This window comes from Mobula hypostoma, chromosome 2 (assembly GCF_963921235.1).
Source record: "Mobula hypostoma chromosome 2, sMobHyp1.1, whole genome shotgun sequence".
NCBI lineage: Eukaryota > Metazoa > Chordata > Chondrichthyes > Myliobatiformes > Myliobatidae > Mobula > Mobula hypostoma.
This window is the reverse complement of record NC_086098.1, coordinates 202,964,694-202,980,292: the sequence shown is the minus strand read 5'-3', so window position 1 is coordinate 202,980,292 and position 15,599 is coordinate 202,964,694. Positions and strand designations below refer to the sequence as shown.

The window sequence follows — 15,599 nt, the reverse complement described above, 5'->3', positions numbered from 1 at the left end:
CATCCACAGGCCGAGCTGTTTTGAGCTTTTCACCAGTATAATAAGAGGAATTTGGCGAACTGACAGTTATAAAACCTATCTATTAATAATTGCTCACTTTAGAATGCATGTGATGTAACTATTTTGTAATGGTGTACTAAACCAGAAAAGTTGCTTGTTTGTGTTTTAATAACCTATTTTTACCTATGTTTACTTCAGGTATTTTCAAAATTCAATTGATATATTTTTTAATGTGGTAGTATTTCTGTGTCTAGCTTATATACATGTTTGAGGTCTTTAAGTCACATTTTCATTTGTTAAAAATTTTGTTTTTTTTCATTCTGATTGGAATGATTGGTTGTTTGATGAAGTCGCTTTTGCTGGACTCCTGATATCCCGTGAACTGATGCCTGACAGCACCTACATCAGAAAACCTGAAGCCCATATTGTAGACATTGGAAGAGATAAGCTGCAAGTATTGTTTCAATGCTGAGTGAAAAATCCGGGTCTTTATGATATTTAACTGTGCATTCAACATCTAAGTTCTGAAGATTCTTTTACAGTATGAGTTAACTTTCAAAAATAAATTAATATAAATGTATTTCCTAACTCTGAATTGTAAACCTTTTCTGAAGTATCTGATATTACAATTTTATCATGTTGGTGAAATATAACCACCGCAAAACTCATTTCTATAGTTGTGAAACATTTGAGTGTAGCTTTACTCTAGTAAAATTAATGGTTGGCATTTACTCACAGTGACTTTTCATTTCTTAAGAAACCCTGGATATAAATAAATTCCATGCAAGCAGCTAACTCAATGGTTTCTCAAAATCAGGTGTGAATAAGGCTAAATCATAATGTAATTCAAATACTTATCACTCTGATCCTTCAGCTGTTCTTGTGTGTTAACATTTTACCATTACTCCACATTGATTAGACAATAAACCTGATTATTTGTAACACTGCTTCTGATGAACAGGCAAATTATCCCATAAAATGCAGATTAGTATTATTGGTAACTCTAGTGACTTGCCACAATAACTAGTAAAGATTATTGTCTAATATTTTATATTTCTCATTATTCAGCCTTTCTCTTGTCCTTTTTAAATACCTGAAAACCTTTTGTCATTTGTATGCTGGAAGAGAGCTGATCCAATGAAATTACATCAAGTCTTAGAATGTGTATCTGAACCCCAGCACTTCACTTAATATATTCGTTCCTGACATATCTGTCCTGTTAAGGAAATGACATATTTCTTTCAGGGTAAGATACTTTAAAACTGGTGTTCTATCATATCATGATATCAACAAATTTCATGACAAATGTCCTGATAATAAACTTGATACTGAATCAAATCTCTATAAATGCATTATTGCGTATTCATGACAGACGGTGACTTAAATGAATTGAATGTATTTCTACAGATTGCAGCTTTGTCCCATGAAAAGAGAAATTGGAACTGGCAATCTACCAATTTACATAAACCCTTCTGAATCAAGACACTGATTAATTTCATTTTTGATTTCTTTTAAAATAAGTTTACTACCTTGACAAGTATATGGTATTTCAGAAATGGTTGAAGTGGTATCCATTTTGACTGTGTATGTCTTAAGGCTGCTTTGTGGTCAGGAAGCTTGGATTCCTGATGTAAACATAGAATACAAGGTCTTTGATCCTCCATTGTGTATCGATACCATATTACAGACACACTTCTGTGGTTCGCAATGCATCCTGTTAGAGATCAATTTAGAGAATAAGGTTTTGAGATCACTTTAGTGGTTCACTATTCCATACCCTGCACAGAATTGATGTTCTGTTTCTGCCTTATAAATGGCAAATGCGGTACATCCACCGATATTTATTTATTGATTGATTGATTGATTTGTAAGATTTCAGCTTTCCGCCTGAAATTAAAATTCAATCACTATTAGCAATGCAGTTATTCTAATCAGGACCTAATTAAATTGCAGCTTTTTTCCCCAGTCATTTTGTTTCTATACTAGGATTATCAGCAACGTAACCCCTCTGCAGCACCATGTTGACCCATCCAGTGAAGACATTTCATTAGTGATGTTAATTATGATCTACTTGAACATAAACACAGCTTTTGAAAGCAGTGCACTGATTGGGCACTTAACTAAAGCAAAGTAAATGTGTTGAGTGTTACAGTACTAATCAACTTCATCCAAAAGTTATATTTCAACATAGTGAGTCTGTGGGCTTTTTCATTAAGAAAATTATAGGGATGCCATTTCTCTTTCATGTAAATATTCAGCAACTTTTGGATGGTAAAACAAACCTGAAATAAAATTATAATAGTTTAAGTTGTTATTTATGAATGAACAAAGCTAATCTAAAATTTGAAACTAAGTTTTGAAGATACACACACAAAATGCTGGAGGAACTCAACAGGTCAGACACTTTTTAGCTCTGGCTTCATGATTGCTTATAAATCTACATGTTTCATACTCTGGGTGCCTATTTCTGTAGTGTATGTCAGTTTAAGAATGATTCAAGAATGATAGAATACCATCAACCAGCTTTCTATTAATTGACACACATGATGCTGCAGATACTGGAAATCTGGAACAACATACAAAGGTGCTGGAGGTACAGTGGGTCAGACACAGGTTTCTTTGAACTTCACTCATGTACTGGCAAGTTACTCTTCCACAATAGACGTTATAATTAAATTTTTTAGAACCCTAAAATGGAGTTAGAACCAAAAAAATTCTTGTCTTATATGGATGAAGTAAATGTTTTTTTTCAAAAATATAGCTAGAAAACTAACTGGACTCATTGAGTGGGGTAATTGTGAATTATTGTTACCATATCTTACCTTACCTTACAAAAAATACTTTATTATGTAGAAGACACCAATTGGACACACGATAATTCCTTGTCAATTTTTAAACTTTAAAGATAATTTATGAATCAATTGACTTAATTGAATCAATTGATTCAATTCCTAAATTAAGTGAATACATTTTGAGTATGATTTTGAAATCTCAAGTTAATAGATTTATATTGTAACTAATTTTCTGTTGTGGTAATGGTTACTCAACACGTGACCATTGTAGCTCTGGACTATTCACTTTTGGTTTCTGTTTCTCTTTGTTATACCTGGACAACGAAAATAAAAGTACAGTATGATCAAACTTGGCTGTGATGGACTCATGGTTGAACACTGTGGTAAGGTTTAATACAGGTTTACTATTTAGTTTATACACCAAAACTGTACCCAGTATTAGTTATTGCTTTCGAAAGGAGAGTGGGTGGGCATTGCAGGGATTAAGCAGATAAAATATGAAGGATGTTTAAAAGAATGGAAAATATATTGTATGTAATCTTTCCTGAAGAAACTACACATTAACTTAGCAAATTACAGCATAAAAACAAACAATGGTAAGTAAGCAACGCACAAAAGGTGTTGGCTGGAAGGTAATGATAGCTACCAAGTGAAAACAAGTCCTACAGAAAATGAAAGCTGAACAAAACACTTTGATTAAGAGCTCTCTCTGAAAGGAGTGAATACAGACTGCAAGAGGTCAGAGTACAGGTGTGTAATTTCTGTCTGAAAGAAAAAGTGATGTTCAAAAACCTTGAGTGGGGATCATGTTTAGTGTTTTTAAACTAAATTTATCTTTTCTTTATGTCAAATAAGTGCACTTTATTTTGTTCATTCATGAATGACAACTTCATCATTTTCCAGTACGAATTGAGTTCACAATTCATTGAATGGTTTAATGAAAAATGTTGGCCTGTAGTAGATGGAAGATGATCCACTAAAACCCATCAAAGTAAACTTCAGTGTGAGAAGTAAGATGTTTCCAATGTGGTCTTGGATATATTTGGTCACACAATGAACAGAGTAACTTAATGTGCCTATTGGAAATTAAATTTTAATTTCAGTCCAACTCACTGCAGCCTGTTTATTTCTAAATTCTGTCCATAGGGCAGGACTTGGCTGGATTTCTAGATCTTAGAATGGGAATATACAGTGCAATTTTCTAATTGTCGCTTGATTGGCTAACTGGTGTTATTTATGAAGTTTAGTGAATTGCTGGCCTGATGTTAGCATGGAAAATCAAAACCATTTTTTTAAAAAAGAAACAGCAGTTAAATTATATATGTGCTGTATAATATACCATCCTACGGCATGGAATGTTAACAGTACTACAGAATTCACCTAGTGAAATTATTCACATATTTTAAAACATTCCATAATATCACACATTACATAGGCCACAGAATTACATTTACTATTGTTACATATACTTTTTCTTGAGATACCAATAAGCAAAATATCCCATTCCGCCTAGGGTTCCCATTAAAAATGAGGCACCAAAGAAAGAAGGTGGTTTTCTTTTCACAAGGCGGAAAGCATTAGGTAAAACAGCTGACAGCAGTGTGGTGTGTATGTCTCCTAAAACCTTTCGAAATGCAGTACGTTTCTGCACTCTCTCAAAATATGCTTGCAAATTGGGTCGATCTGCATTTCCCCAGTACTTTTTTGCAAGCCCCAGGAACCTGAGGCGATGTAACGTTGCTCCAAGGGATATATCAGCTAAGGTAAAATCTAATCCACACAACCAGGTTTCGCACTTCTGGCCTAGAACACAAAGGGATATGAATTATTGCAAGAAATCTTGCCTTTCAAACTAAAATGTTACAATCCACTTATCATTTCATAAGACAATATTTGAACATAAAGTAACATTTTTAAAGATGACGCTAAATAAGCAAATCAAGTCTATTTTCTAGCATTGACCCTAACTTGTTTTCGAATGGCACATATACAATGCTGAGAAACTCATTTAAATCTAAATAATTGCCAAATGGAGTCAGCTGAAATTGTTAAAGAAAAAATCCTGCAATGAGTGAATCATGGTGGAAGAATACAGATTACTCATTTGTCAAGTTGGAATGCATTATAAGACCATAAAATATAGGAACAGAATTAGGTCCTTTTGTCCATCGAGTCAGCTCTACAATACCAGTGTAAAATGCACAATCCAAACCATCGTGAACAGCATTCACTAACAGTTACTAAATTTAATAAACATTTTTTTAAATTATCAAACAAATTCATGACAATTTGGTCATCAGATTATAAACTGTAGTAATGTTAGCTGTTCAGATTTAAACATAATAGATGGTCTATGTCTTTTGGTTTAATGTACACTTTGAAAGGGTGAGATTTAAGTTATTCTGCATGATTACTATGCACTTTCTTTTCTCTGGGGTCTTGTAAATCATTCTATAATCAACATAACCGGACAGATCAATCTTTCCGGTTCCGCTTTTCTACTGAGTTCTCCTCCTTTCTTGTGTGCTCTCCAGTCTCCCGTATCTACAGTCTTTTGTTTCATCACTTTTCTATTATTGAGCTTGGGGAGGCTGTCTTCAGTTGTGATTCAACTTTTAGCAAAAAAAAATTGGTAATGGTTCCCACACCATCTCCACAGAGGTCTCCTAGTAACCTACACCAAACACCATTTCTGTGTTATTCTCTGATTTTGTGACTTTTAGATATGGAGTCAACTTTCTGTGATAAATATCTCTATCTACACAGCCTTTATCTATTCTATTGAAATAATTCTTCAACATTGTTTATAATTAGTTATCTTCTCCAGCCAGGTGAACATAGTCATCACTGTAGCCGCCACTTGATAAACACTTTATTCCTTCTAGAGGCACTATTTTGTTTTCTCAGTCACTGAACTACTCTATTTGAAAAGTGTTTGCTAAACATCACTTTAACCTTTTTTCCATAGAAGAAAGGGTCTTAATTCCTAGTTAGAAATTTACTCCTGTAAAAGTTAAATAGGTATTTTGTACGTTCTGAGGCTCGGATGTTTTAATTTTCTGGATGAAGGAACCAAAACTGTCTGTAAAAGCTTAAGCAATGAATTTAGTAAGACATTGCTTCAAACCAAGAATCACATACATTTTATTTCAATAAACTGTAAGTGTGACAATATCGGATTTTACTTAATTGACATGTTTTATCTGCTATCTGTGCTGCTTGATCTGCTGAGTATCACGAGTATTTTGTCGTTTTATTTTTATTATTATATGATCAATTTTAAAGCTATTTAAAATGAAAATACTAAATTTAATTGATATCATGTTATATTCTGACATCAAGAAAGTACTGCAATTTCAATGTTGTTGACTGTTGAATTGAGCAATTTGCATCTAATTATTACACCAATCTTAATTTACTCTTTATTTCACCTTTGAATTGTATATACCTGAATAATGCAGTTTTTGTAATAATGCCATTAACTTGCAGTGTGAATTTCAGTCTATAATTGTAATAACCTATATAAGATTTTATAATAAGTAGCTAAAGGGTTCAACAGAGAAAGAAAAAATGGAAAATAAAACCATTTGAAAAGAACAGCAAGAGGAAATATTATGCACTTCCCCAAATGTGGTTCGTTCTTCTGCAAGATTAAGACTCCATATAGGCAAACCTGGAGTATGGAATATGACAAATTAATAAACATATATAAATTTGATGATGCTGATCTTTAGTATGCTCTTAAAAATGTTGAAAATAGGCCTATCCAGTTTTATATAAACAAAGAGCTTACAGATCTGATCAGCACTGGAATGCTGGAATTTCATAACATCTAGACTTACATAATTTCATCATGGAAAACTGAATCCCTTTCTGGCTGGTTTAAAATCACCTCTTAGAACAAAGAACTGCACAGCACAGGAAGAGCCTTTTGGCCCACAATGTTGTGCTGAACCAAATAAATAAATAATCAAACAGCCTACTAAACTAATCCTTTCTGCCTACACGATATCCACATTCTTCCATTTTCCTCACGTTTATGTGTCTATCTAAACATCTCTTAAAAGTTCCTAATATATTTACCTCTACCATCACCCCGGACAGCACATTGCAGGCCCCTCACATCACCTTTGAAATTACCCTCTCTCACCTTAAAGGCATGTCCTCTGGTATAAGATATTTCAATCCTGGGATAAAGATACAATCTGCCTGCTCTACCCATGGCTCTCATAATCTTATAAATCTTTATCAGATCTTCCCTCACTTCAACTACTCCACTCCTTCAAAGAAAACAACCCAAGTTTGTCCAACCTCTCATTATAGCACATGCTCTTTAACCCAAGCAACCTCTTAGTAAACAACTTCTGCACTCAGTCCCAAGCCTTGACATCCTTCCTATAATGGGGCAACCAGAACTGGAGTACGTAATACTCCAGGTGCAGCTTAACTAGAGTTTTATGAATCTATGACATAACTTCCTGACTTTTGAACCAAATGTCTCAAATAATAAAAGCAAGCCTGCCTTCTTACCACCCTATCAATCTGTGTAGCCACTTTTAGGGAACTATAATCTTGGACTCAAAGATCCCTCTGCTCTCACTTTACATTTGACCTGCCACGGTGCAACACTTCACATTTGGCTGTGTTAAACTCCATCTGCCATTTCTTTGTCCATATCCTGCTTTATTTTTTGCCAGTCTTCCACGCAATCCACAACACCACTGATTTTCGTGGTTAGAGAGGACATGAATATATTGGTCAAGACCCCAGCAATCATCTTTCTTGCCTCTCTCAATAACCTGGGGCATATCCTATTAGACCCTCTGGACTTATCCACCATAATGCCCTTTAAGAGAGCAAACATTACCTCCTCCTTTACCTCGAAATGTCCCAGCATATCAATACTGTCGGCTTTGATTTCCCCATCATCTACGTCCATCTCCTTTGCAAATACTAATGTAAAGTACTCATTAAGGACTTCACCCACATCCCCCACATCCAAGCAAACGTTCCCCCATTTTTCCCTGAGTGGTCCTACCCTCTTCCCTAGTTATCTGTTTGCTCTTGATGTTTGTGTAGAATGCCTTGGGATTCTCTTTAAACCACTTTTTTAAGGACTTTACTTGCCCCCTCCTGGCTTTTCTAATTTCCTTCTTGAGTTCTTTTCTGGAATCTTCAACTGTGCTGTTGGAATTTAAACACCCTCCACTTGTCAGATGTGGACTTGCCCGAAAATAGCTGTTTCCAATTAACTCTCCCTAGTTCCTGCCTAATGCTGTTATAATTTGCCCTGTTCCAATTTAATGCCCTCCTGCAAGGTCCATACTTATCCTTATTTATAGCTATCTTAAGACTTAAGGAGTTGTGGTCACTGTTCCCTGACTGCTGACCCACTGATGGGTCAGTCGCTTGGCCAGGCTTATCATCCAACACCAGGTCCAGTACAGTCCCTCCTCTTTTTGGACTATGTACATTTTGAATTAAGAAGCCCTCTTGGATTCTGCCCCATCTAAACCCTTTTGCATTAAGAGGGTCCCAATTTATAACAGGGAAGTTGAAGTCCCCCATGACAACAACCCTATTGTTTTCACACCTCTCCATAATCTGCCTGCATATCTGTTGGTCAATGTCCTGGTGGTTGTTGAGGGGTCTGCAGTACAATCCCATCAAACTGATTGCATCCTTCCTTCTTCTGAGATCTACCCATATAACTCAGTGGACGAACCCGCCATTAAGTCCCTCTGAGTGCGGCTGTGATATTGTTCCTGATTAGTTGAGGAATTCCCTCACTTCTTTTTACCTCCCTGTCTATCTTCTCTAAAACAAGTCTCTCTGTAATGGTCACAACATCATAGTTCCATGTACTGACTCATGCTCTCAAGTTCATCACCTTTATCCATTATACTAGTATTAAAGTACACACGCGCACCATTATACTAATATTAAAGTACACACGCGCACCATTATACTAGTATTAAAGTACACATGCGCAAACTATCCTTCCCCTCATGTCCATTACTATGCTCCTGCCTGTTTTTACTGGCCTTGTCATCTACCTTCCTCCTCAATCCTCCACTTTCTGACCTGGTGCTCTGTTTCTCATCCCCTGTCGAACTAGTTTAAACCCTCCCAAGTAGCACCAGCAAACCTCCCAGCCAGGATATTGGTCCCCCTCCAGTTTAAGTGTAACCCTTTGCTCTTGTACAGGTCACCCTTGCTCCGGAAGAGCTTCCAATGATCCAAGTAGCTGCACCAATTTCTCAGCTACTCATTCATCTATATCATCATCCTGTTCCTGCCCTGACCAGAAATTACTACCTTAGAGGTTCTGCTCTTCTGCCTGTTTACTAACTCTCTATACTCACTGTGTAGGATTTCTTCCCCCACCCCCACCTATGTCATTGATGTCAATGTACACCACCACCTCTATCTGCTCAGCCTCCCCCTTGAGAATATTTTGAAGCTTCTTTGAGACATCCTGGATCTTTACACCTGGGGGGAAAGACACCATCCCAGCATCTCTTTTGCGGCCACTGAGTCTCCCGTTTGTCCCCTTAGCTATTGATTCTCCTATCACTATGGCTGCTGAACTCCAGAGTCAGCCACAGTGCCATCGGCCTGGCTGCTGCTCTCCTGCCTTGATAGCTCATCCCCCAGCGGTATCCTATGGAGTGTACGTGTTGCTGAGGGGAATGGCCACAGAGCAATTCTGCATTGACTGCTTACTCCTCTTACTTCTCCAGGGCACGCCCTTTTCTCACTGTTACCATCAGGTAGGAGGTACAGAAGCCTGAAGGCACATACTCAGCGATTCAGGATTGGCTTCTTCCCCTCTCCCATCTGATTCCTAAATGGACATTGAATCTTTGGACACTACTTCACTTTTTTAAAAAATATACTGCATTTCTGTTTTTGCATGTTTTTTAATCTGTTCAATATACGTAATTGATTTATTTGTTTATTATTATTTTTTTTTCTCTGCTAGATTATGTATTGCATTGAACTGCTGCTGCTAAGTTAACAAGTGTCATGTCACATGCCGGTGATAATAAACCTGATTCTGATTCTGATCACCCATCTACTATCTGAAGCCTGCGTTCTGGGTGTGACCACCTCAGTAAATGCTTCATCTATGAAGTTTTAAATCCCAGATGGTCCTAGTACATCCAACTCCAGCTCCCATTTCCTTGTCCTTGTCATTCAGAAGCTGAAGTTGGGTGCACTTCTCAAAGATGTAGTCATCAGGGAGACCACTAGCTACCCTGCAATCCCACATCTTAGAGGAGCAATATCCCACTGCTTTAACTGTCATCCTGCCTGACTCTTCTTGCCTAGTATATTATACTTTTGGCTCTAACTTCTTAAGATTAAGTTCTATAATTAGATAACTGATTCCAAGCAACTCAGCACCCTTAGCATCCATCTGTTCTTGCTGAAGCCTGTTGAGCCGAAGCCTCCTTGGCTGATCCACTTGCACTTCACTTATTTTTATTGGTCCTTGCTAAGCTACTAATAATCCAAATAATCTCCTGCTCCGCAGAAAAGTCCCAACAGGACCTGCTCACTTTTTAAAACTGGTGCATAAAATCTACAAAGAACTATTTCCAACTCTCTCCACGATCTCTCCTGCTCAACAGACAAGTCCCAACAGGCTCCACTCTTGTAAAAGAGGCCCCATTCTTGTGGCGGTGAAGATCTCAGGATCTCCAGGAGACTAGAGTTGATGGTTTAGGGTTGAGACCCTTTATTTGGGCTGAAATGTCAATTTCCCGTAGAGGTGCTGCTTGACCCACTTACTTCCTCTAGCTTCTTGTTTATCGCATCAGATCCCAGCATCTGCAGTCTCTTGTGTCTCTCAGGAGAATGCATGACTTTTATACGGGATGATTTTGTATGAATTATGATGTGCAATGCATCACAGTTGTGCAGGATGAACAGAGCACACTAATGGGTCTTTACACATCTACCAGTGCTCATAAGGATATGGCCTCTTTTGCCATGTTTGAAAGAACACTAAATAACTTGATTGGCAAATTGTGTGCATTTTATGTTTCTGAAACAAAACCGAGAAGTATTTTGGCCACTTAAAACAATTGCCATATAGAATACTAAAATACATTGAAATTCATTTAACAATCAATTGCTGTTGTAAATATTAATTTTGCAGTTTTCCTGTCCAAATATATTTTAAAATTGATTATTCTCATATTATTATTTAACTGCAAATATTTCATTTTCACAATGTCATACCTGCAAATTCATGTTTCTTCTGTTCAAGCTCTGCTTCCACTTGATCTAAAACTTTCCCTAATTCAGTAAGAATTTTCTTTAAGTTGTTCACGTCATCATGGTCCAGTATCTTGGTCTACGGAGAATGTGAAAGAAACTGAGTGTTAATGCGAATCAATTTTGTCTGGTTACCGCAAAGCTACTTGTTTTGTTCATTTTGACTAGTGGCATGGGTGAGCTGTGTACAACTAGTTGATAGGGCTGTTGAACTGGGCAAAGCAGCACATTTGTGCTCTCACACAAGTCAGAAGCTGTTTACTAACTTCAAACTGTTGATGTAAGAAATTTCCAATGAAAGAGTTGGCTATTTTCCATTATTACTATTATTATCTGATAGTAATAGTAATATCTATTATTGAGAAGAGTGTTTGAATAAAACTCCAAGTTCTTTGCTTTTTCAAATGTTAAAAGTTCCAAAATTTAACTTCAGAGTAAATTCATTAATGGGTGACAGTCATTAATGAGAAGTCCATTGCTGCCAGTGTGCAATGCATACGCAGGTGAAAAACATGGATTTGGTGAAAACTATGCTGTCAAGTACATATAATGGAGCAAACTCTTAAAGCTCTGTACCAAACTCTGATACAGTGGGGCCCCTTTGAGGGGAGTACTGGGGAGAGTGACTATCAAGGCACAAAGGATCTGCTATCTGATTTCCAGCATCTGTAGATTTTCTTTTGTTTGCTTTATGTTACACATGCTTGCTTTTTAACATACAGCAGAATTCTGCAACTATACACTCAGTCGCCATTTTATTAGGTACAGCAAGCTGGAATTTCCCTTTATCCTTAGTTGACCCATGAAAAATAACTGTAGCTCTAGTGACAACACGATTCATCCTAGTAGATAACCACAATGAAGCAAGTGTGAAGGTATTGTGTGTCTACTGTTTGACAGTTCCCGAGCCCATTAGTAGATATACTACAGCTACTGTTCCTACAGTTCTGTAGCTACAGCATGTCTAGTGATGGACTCCTGATTTTCAGAGGCTCTAGATCAGAGGTTCCCAACCACTTTTATGCCATGGACTAATACCATTAAATAAGGGGTCCTTGGATCCCAGGTCGGGAATCCTTGCTTTAGAGGATTAATTTTGGCAGCTTTGGGCATAATGACCCAAGCATGGTTGTATCCTCCTAGCGTGGGTGGCAGTGGTCAGTGTGTTCAGCTGATAATACGAGGAATGGCTGAGAGAGAATAGTAATGTGTTCCTAGATGGTATCAGATCTGTGCTCTGAGGAGCTACTGCCATAAATCATCCTCAATCAATGGTATTGCCAAAGAGAAAAACAATACCCACAGCACTGTGCCACTTGTACATTAGTATTCTGTTAGGGGATGGATCTCTGGGCTGTTATGGTTTGGAAGCTTTATCTCTGTTTTGATACAATGTGGCAGTACTCTGAGCTTCAACTGTAGCAGCTATGGAAGCTGAGACGTTAACCATTAGTCACTTCATCATAGTTGAACGCATAGTCTGCACATAGAGTTGTCCATGTTTTCCAAGTCTGATAGGATAGATTTCAAGTTCTGCAAGTTCAAGCTAGTATGAAATTTTGCTATCAGATTCTCTGTGCTCCTTGACTTTGTAAAGTCTTCAAAAAATCTGTATCCAACAGACTTAAGCTTTCATTGCACATGTCTGATGGTCTATTTATGGGCTGTACCATCTAGGTTTTCATCTGAGACCCTGAAATCAGTACTTGTGTATGACCCATGTTCAGGCTGTCTTTTACATTTTCTCCATGTGACAATATATTTCTCAGAATCTGAACTGATGCCATAAGGTGTAAAATTGTAATTGATATAACAAGTTAGCATCATTAACATTACTGATGACAAGTTGTCTGTGTTAGTTTGTTTTCCTATTGTCTTGGTAAAAGCAGTTTATGACAATGCAATTCTATTTGCTGGGAATAATGTCTGTTTCACTTTATGCCAGATTTAGTGACAGGCTTGAAATTTAACTGTGTCTCACGTTCAAAATGAAACCACCACATAACATTCACAATGTAACTGCGGTTTGTTGCACCTGGGGCCAATCTGAAGTGATTTTAATTTAAATTAAAATGAAGGAATTGTGTGGAAGCTCACCATAATAATTTTTAATGCAAAGAACTACCACAAATCCTGGTTCACCCTGTCCCATCGGCTACAGAAACCCAGCAGAGGGGGCAACCCTGGAATTCCACAACACTGATTCCAGAACCCATGGAATCAATTACCACCTGGTCAAACATGGGTAAGGAAGTTTCCTATTGATTACAATTTAGTGTCCTCAATATGTTCTCGTTCATAGAGTCATGGAATTAGACAGCATGGAAACAGGCTCTTTACCCCATCTCATCCATGCTAGTTGCGTTGCCTACCTGAGGTAGTCCTACTTGCTTGCCTGTATTCCTCAATCTTTTCTATCATGTACCTATCAAAATGTTCCTTAAACATAATTTTACCTGGCTCTACCACTTCTTCTGGCACTTTGCTCTACAAAACCTACTACCTTGTGTGTGGGAAAACGTTTGTTCCTTTTAAATTACCCCACCACCAACTTATGTCCTTTAGTTTTAGATTCTCCTACCTTGAGGGAAAAAGACTGACCTGCCTACCTAGCCTGTCATGATTTTATATCCCTTGGTAAGGTCACCCCTCTGCTTCTTACGCTCCAGGGAAAAAGCCCCAAACTATCCATTCTCTCCTATATCTCAAGTCCTCCAGTCCAAATAACATCCATATTAGGCAACATTAAAAAAGAAGCCTTAAAAGTAGCAAGGATACTAAATGAACTGTGGTGTTCTCAGTAGAAGGAATGTCCATCATCAAAGTGGCTTGTTGCACCAATCAGCTGGCCATACCCTGACGATCGTGGGTTCTAGAGCGTGTCTTCAGAAGGAAGTGAGTGAACCAATAGGAGGGATAAACTTGGTTAGCACTCTCAATTGTGCCAGACACATCAGTCCATGACAGCAGTGGTAGAAGTTACCATCATGCAGTCATATTCTGAAGTACTTACTACAATTACTACAGACAGAACAGATCTGCTTAACCTAAAAAGTAGAAGGTCTATATCCAAAACAAAACATGCTGAAAGAAAACTTGGTATGTGTTACCATTAGTTTTTTTTGTTTGGAAAGATATGGCTCTGTGAGTTGAGGTTGTTCTTGGTCGAGCTTCATCAATTCTGAAGCAGTGTTTACTAAATGCCCTGTGAAAGGAAAGGAAAAGAAAATTTTAAATATCACACCTTGTTCAGTACAGTAAAACAAATTCATTATAGTATGAAACCATTCCCTTTAGCAGATACTGTTACTTATCTATGAAAACAGGTACTTAATTACTATTTATTCAAACAGAGGTTTGAAATCCTAACAATACCAGGGCAAACTGTGGATAAATACTTAAGTAGTCATTACTTTTTAGTTGATTATATCAAGTGCTGTGCTTTGAAGCAAAATCTTAGAGCATTTTTTCTCAAAAATACAATTGCATGAGAGAGAGAAATTGTTTTATTTGAGCATCACATCTGATGTTCAAATTTATTGCAGTGAGTATTGGCTACCTATCCACAGAGCATATGAATGACAAGTATCAGCTTATATTGAATGAGATCACAACAGAATTGTACGGCTATAAAAATTAGTCTTCTAGTTAAATTAATGCCTTTTTTTTACAATAAGGCCTGTTCTGTTCTCAATGAATCTTACCTAATGAAAAGCTTCCTACACAGTAAAATACTGCAAATGTACATAAAATTGAAGTCTTTTAAGTAGTTGATAGGATGATACAATCAAACAGCCTCATTTCACACCAACACTATTCTATATGTAGCAAAGTAAATCAAGACTACTGTCGGTTCATTTGCAGTGTACAATCTGGATAAAGTAAAAGAAACACAGAAACTACTTTAATAATATGAATTATTTCTGAGAAACAAGTGGCAGCAAAGCCACTGCTGATGGTGAATGGGGATCATGAGTGAGGTTACATAAATCCATGTGCCAGATTTTAAAGCATTAAACAAAATATGAGTAAAGAAATAAGGGGGATAATGACTAAACCAAGCACATTGTGAAGGCAAAGATAGACAAGGTTGAGTAACATGTTATTTGGGAAAAATCTGCCCTAAACCTGTATGTTACCGACATAGAATATGTAAATCATTATTTACAGGTTAGGCCTGGTAAAAGTTGATTTTTCAAATTTATTTGAAAAAGGACTTGTTTTTCAAAACAACTTGTTTTTTTTTCCAATAATAATTGATACTCAGTTAAGTTTCAAGACTTTGATTTGTTTCCTTGATGCAAAGAATGTCAGCTTTGGTTTTTAAATTCTCTTTACTCTTTAATTTTTTGGGGTATTATTAGTAGATTCTACATTGCAGTGTTCCATCAATCAAGTGACAAAGACAGTAAGTGTGCAGGGAATTCCCGAAATCTTCACATTTTAAAAGGGAAAGGCGGATATGTGAGAGAACACCTACAATTATGTGGCTCTTGTTACTTCCCTGTCAATCACATAAAC

At 37.0% G+C, this 15,599-nt stretch overlaps 1 protein-coding gene across 2 annotated transcripts in view; it reads right to left on the bottom strand.

Annotated features, from left to right (window-relative positions):
• Nucleotides 1–808: 808 nt before the first annotated feature.
• gdap1l1 (ganglioside induced differentiation associated protein 1-like 1) overlaps nucleotides 809–15,599 on the bottom strand; it is an 88,761-nt gene continuing 73,970 nt past the window's right edge. Inside the window, exons 3-5 of one of the 2 annotated variants that reach the window (XM_063030914.1) lie at nucleotides 14,189–14,283; nucleotides 11,043–11,157; nucleotides 809–4,595 (exon numbers count right to left, since the gene is read on the bottom strand). In XM_063030914.1, the coding sequence (XP_062886984.1) occupies nucleotides 4,252–4,595; nucleotides 11,043–11,157; nucleotides 14,189–14,283 (554 nt within the window). In that variant the 3' untranslated portion in view covers nucleotides 809–4,251. The remainder of the gene's footprint in view (nucleotides 4,596–11,042; nucleotides 11,158–14,188; nucleotides 14,284–15,599) is intronic. The other variant, XM_063030902.1, reaches the window with a different exon arrangement.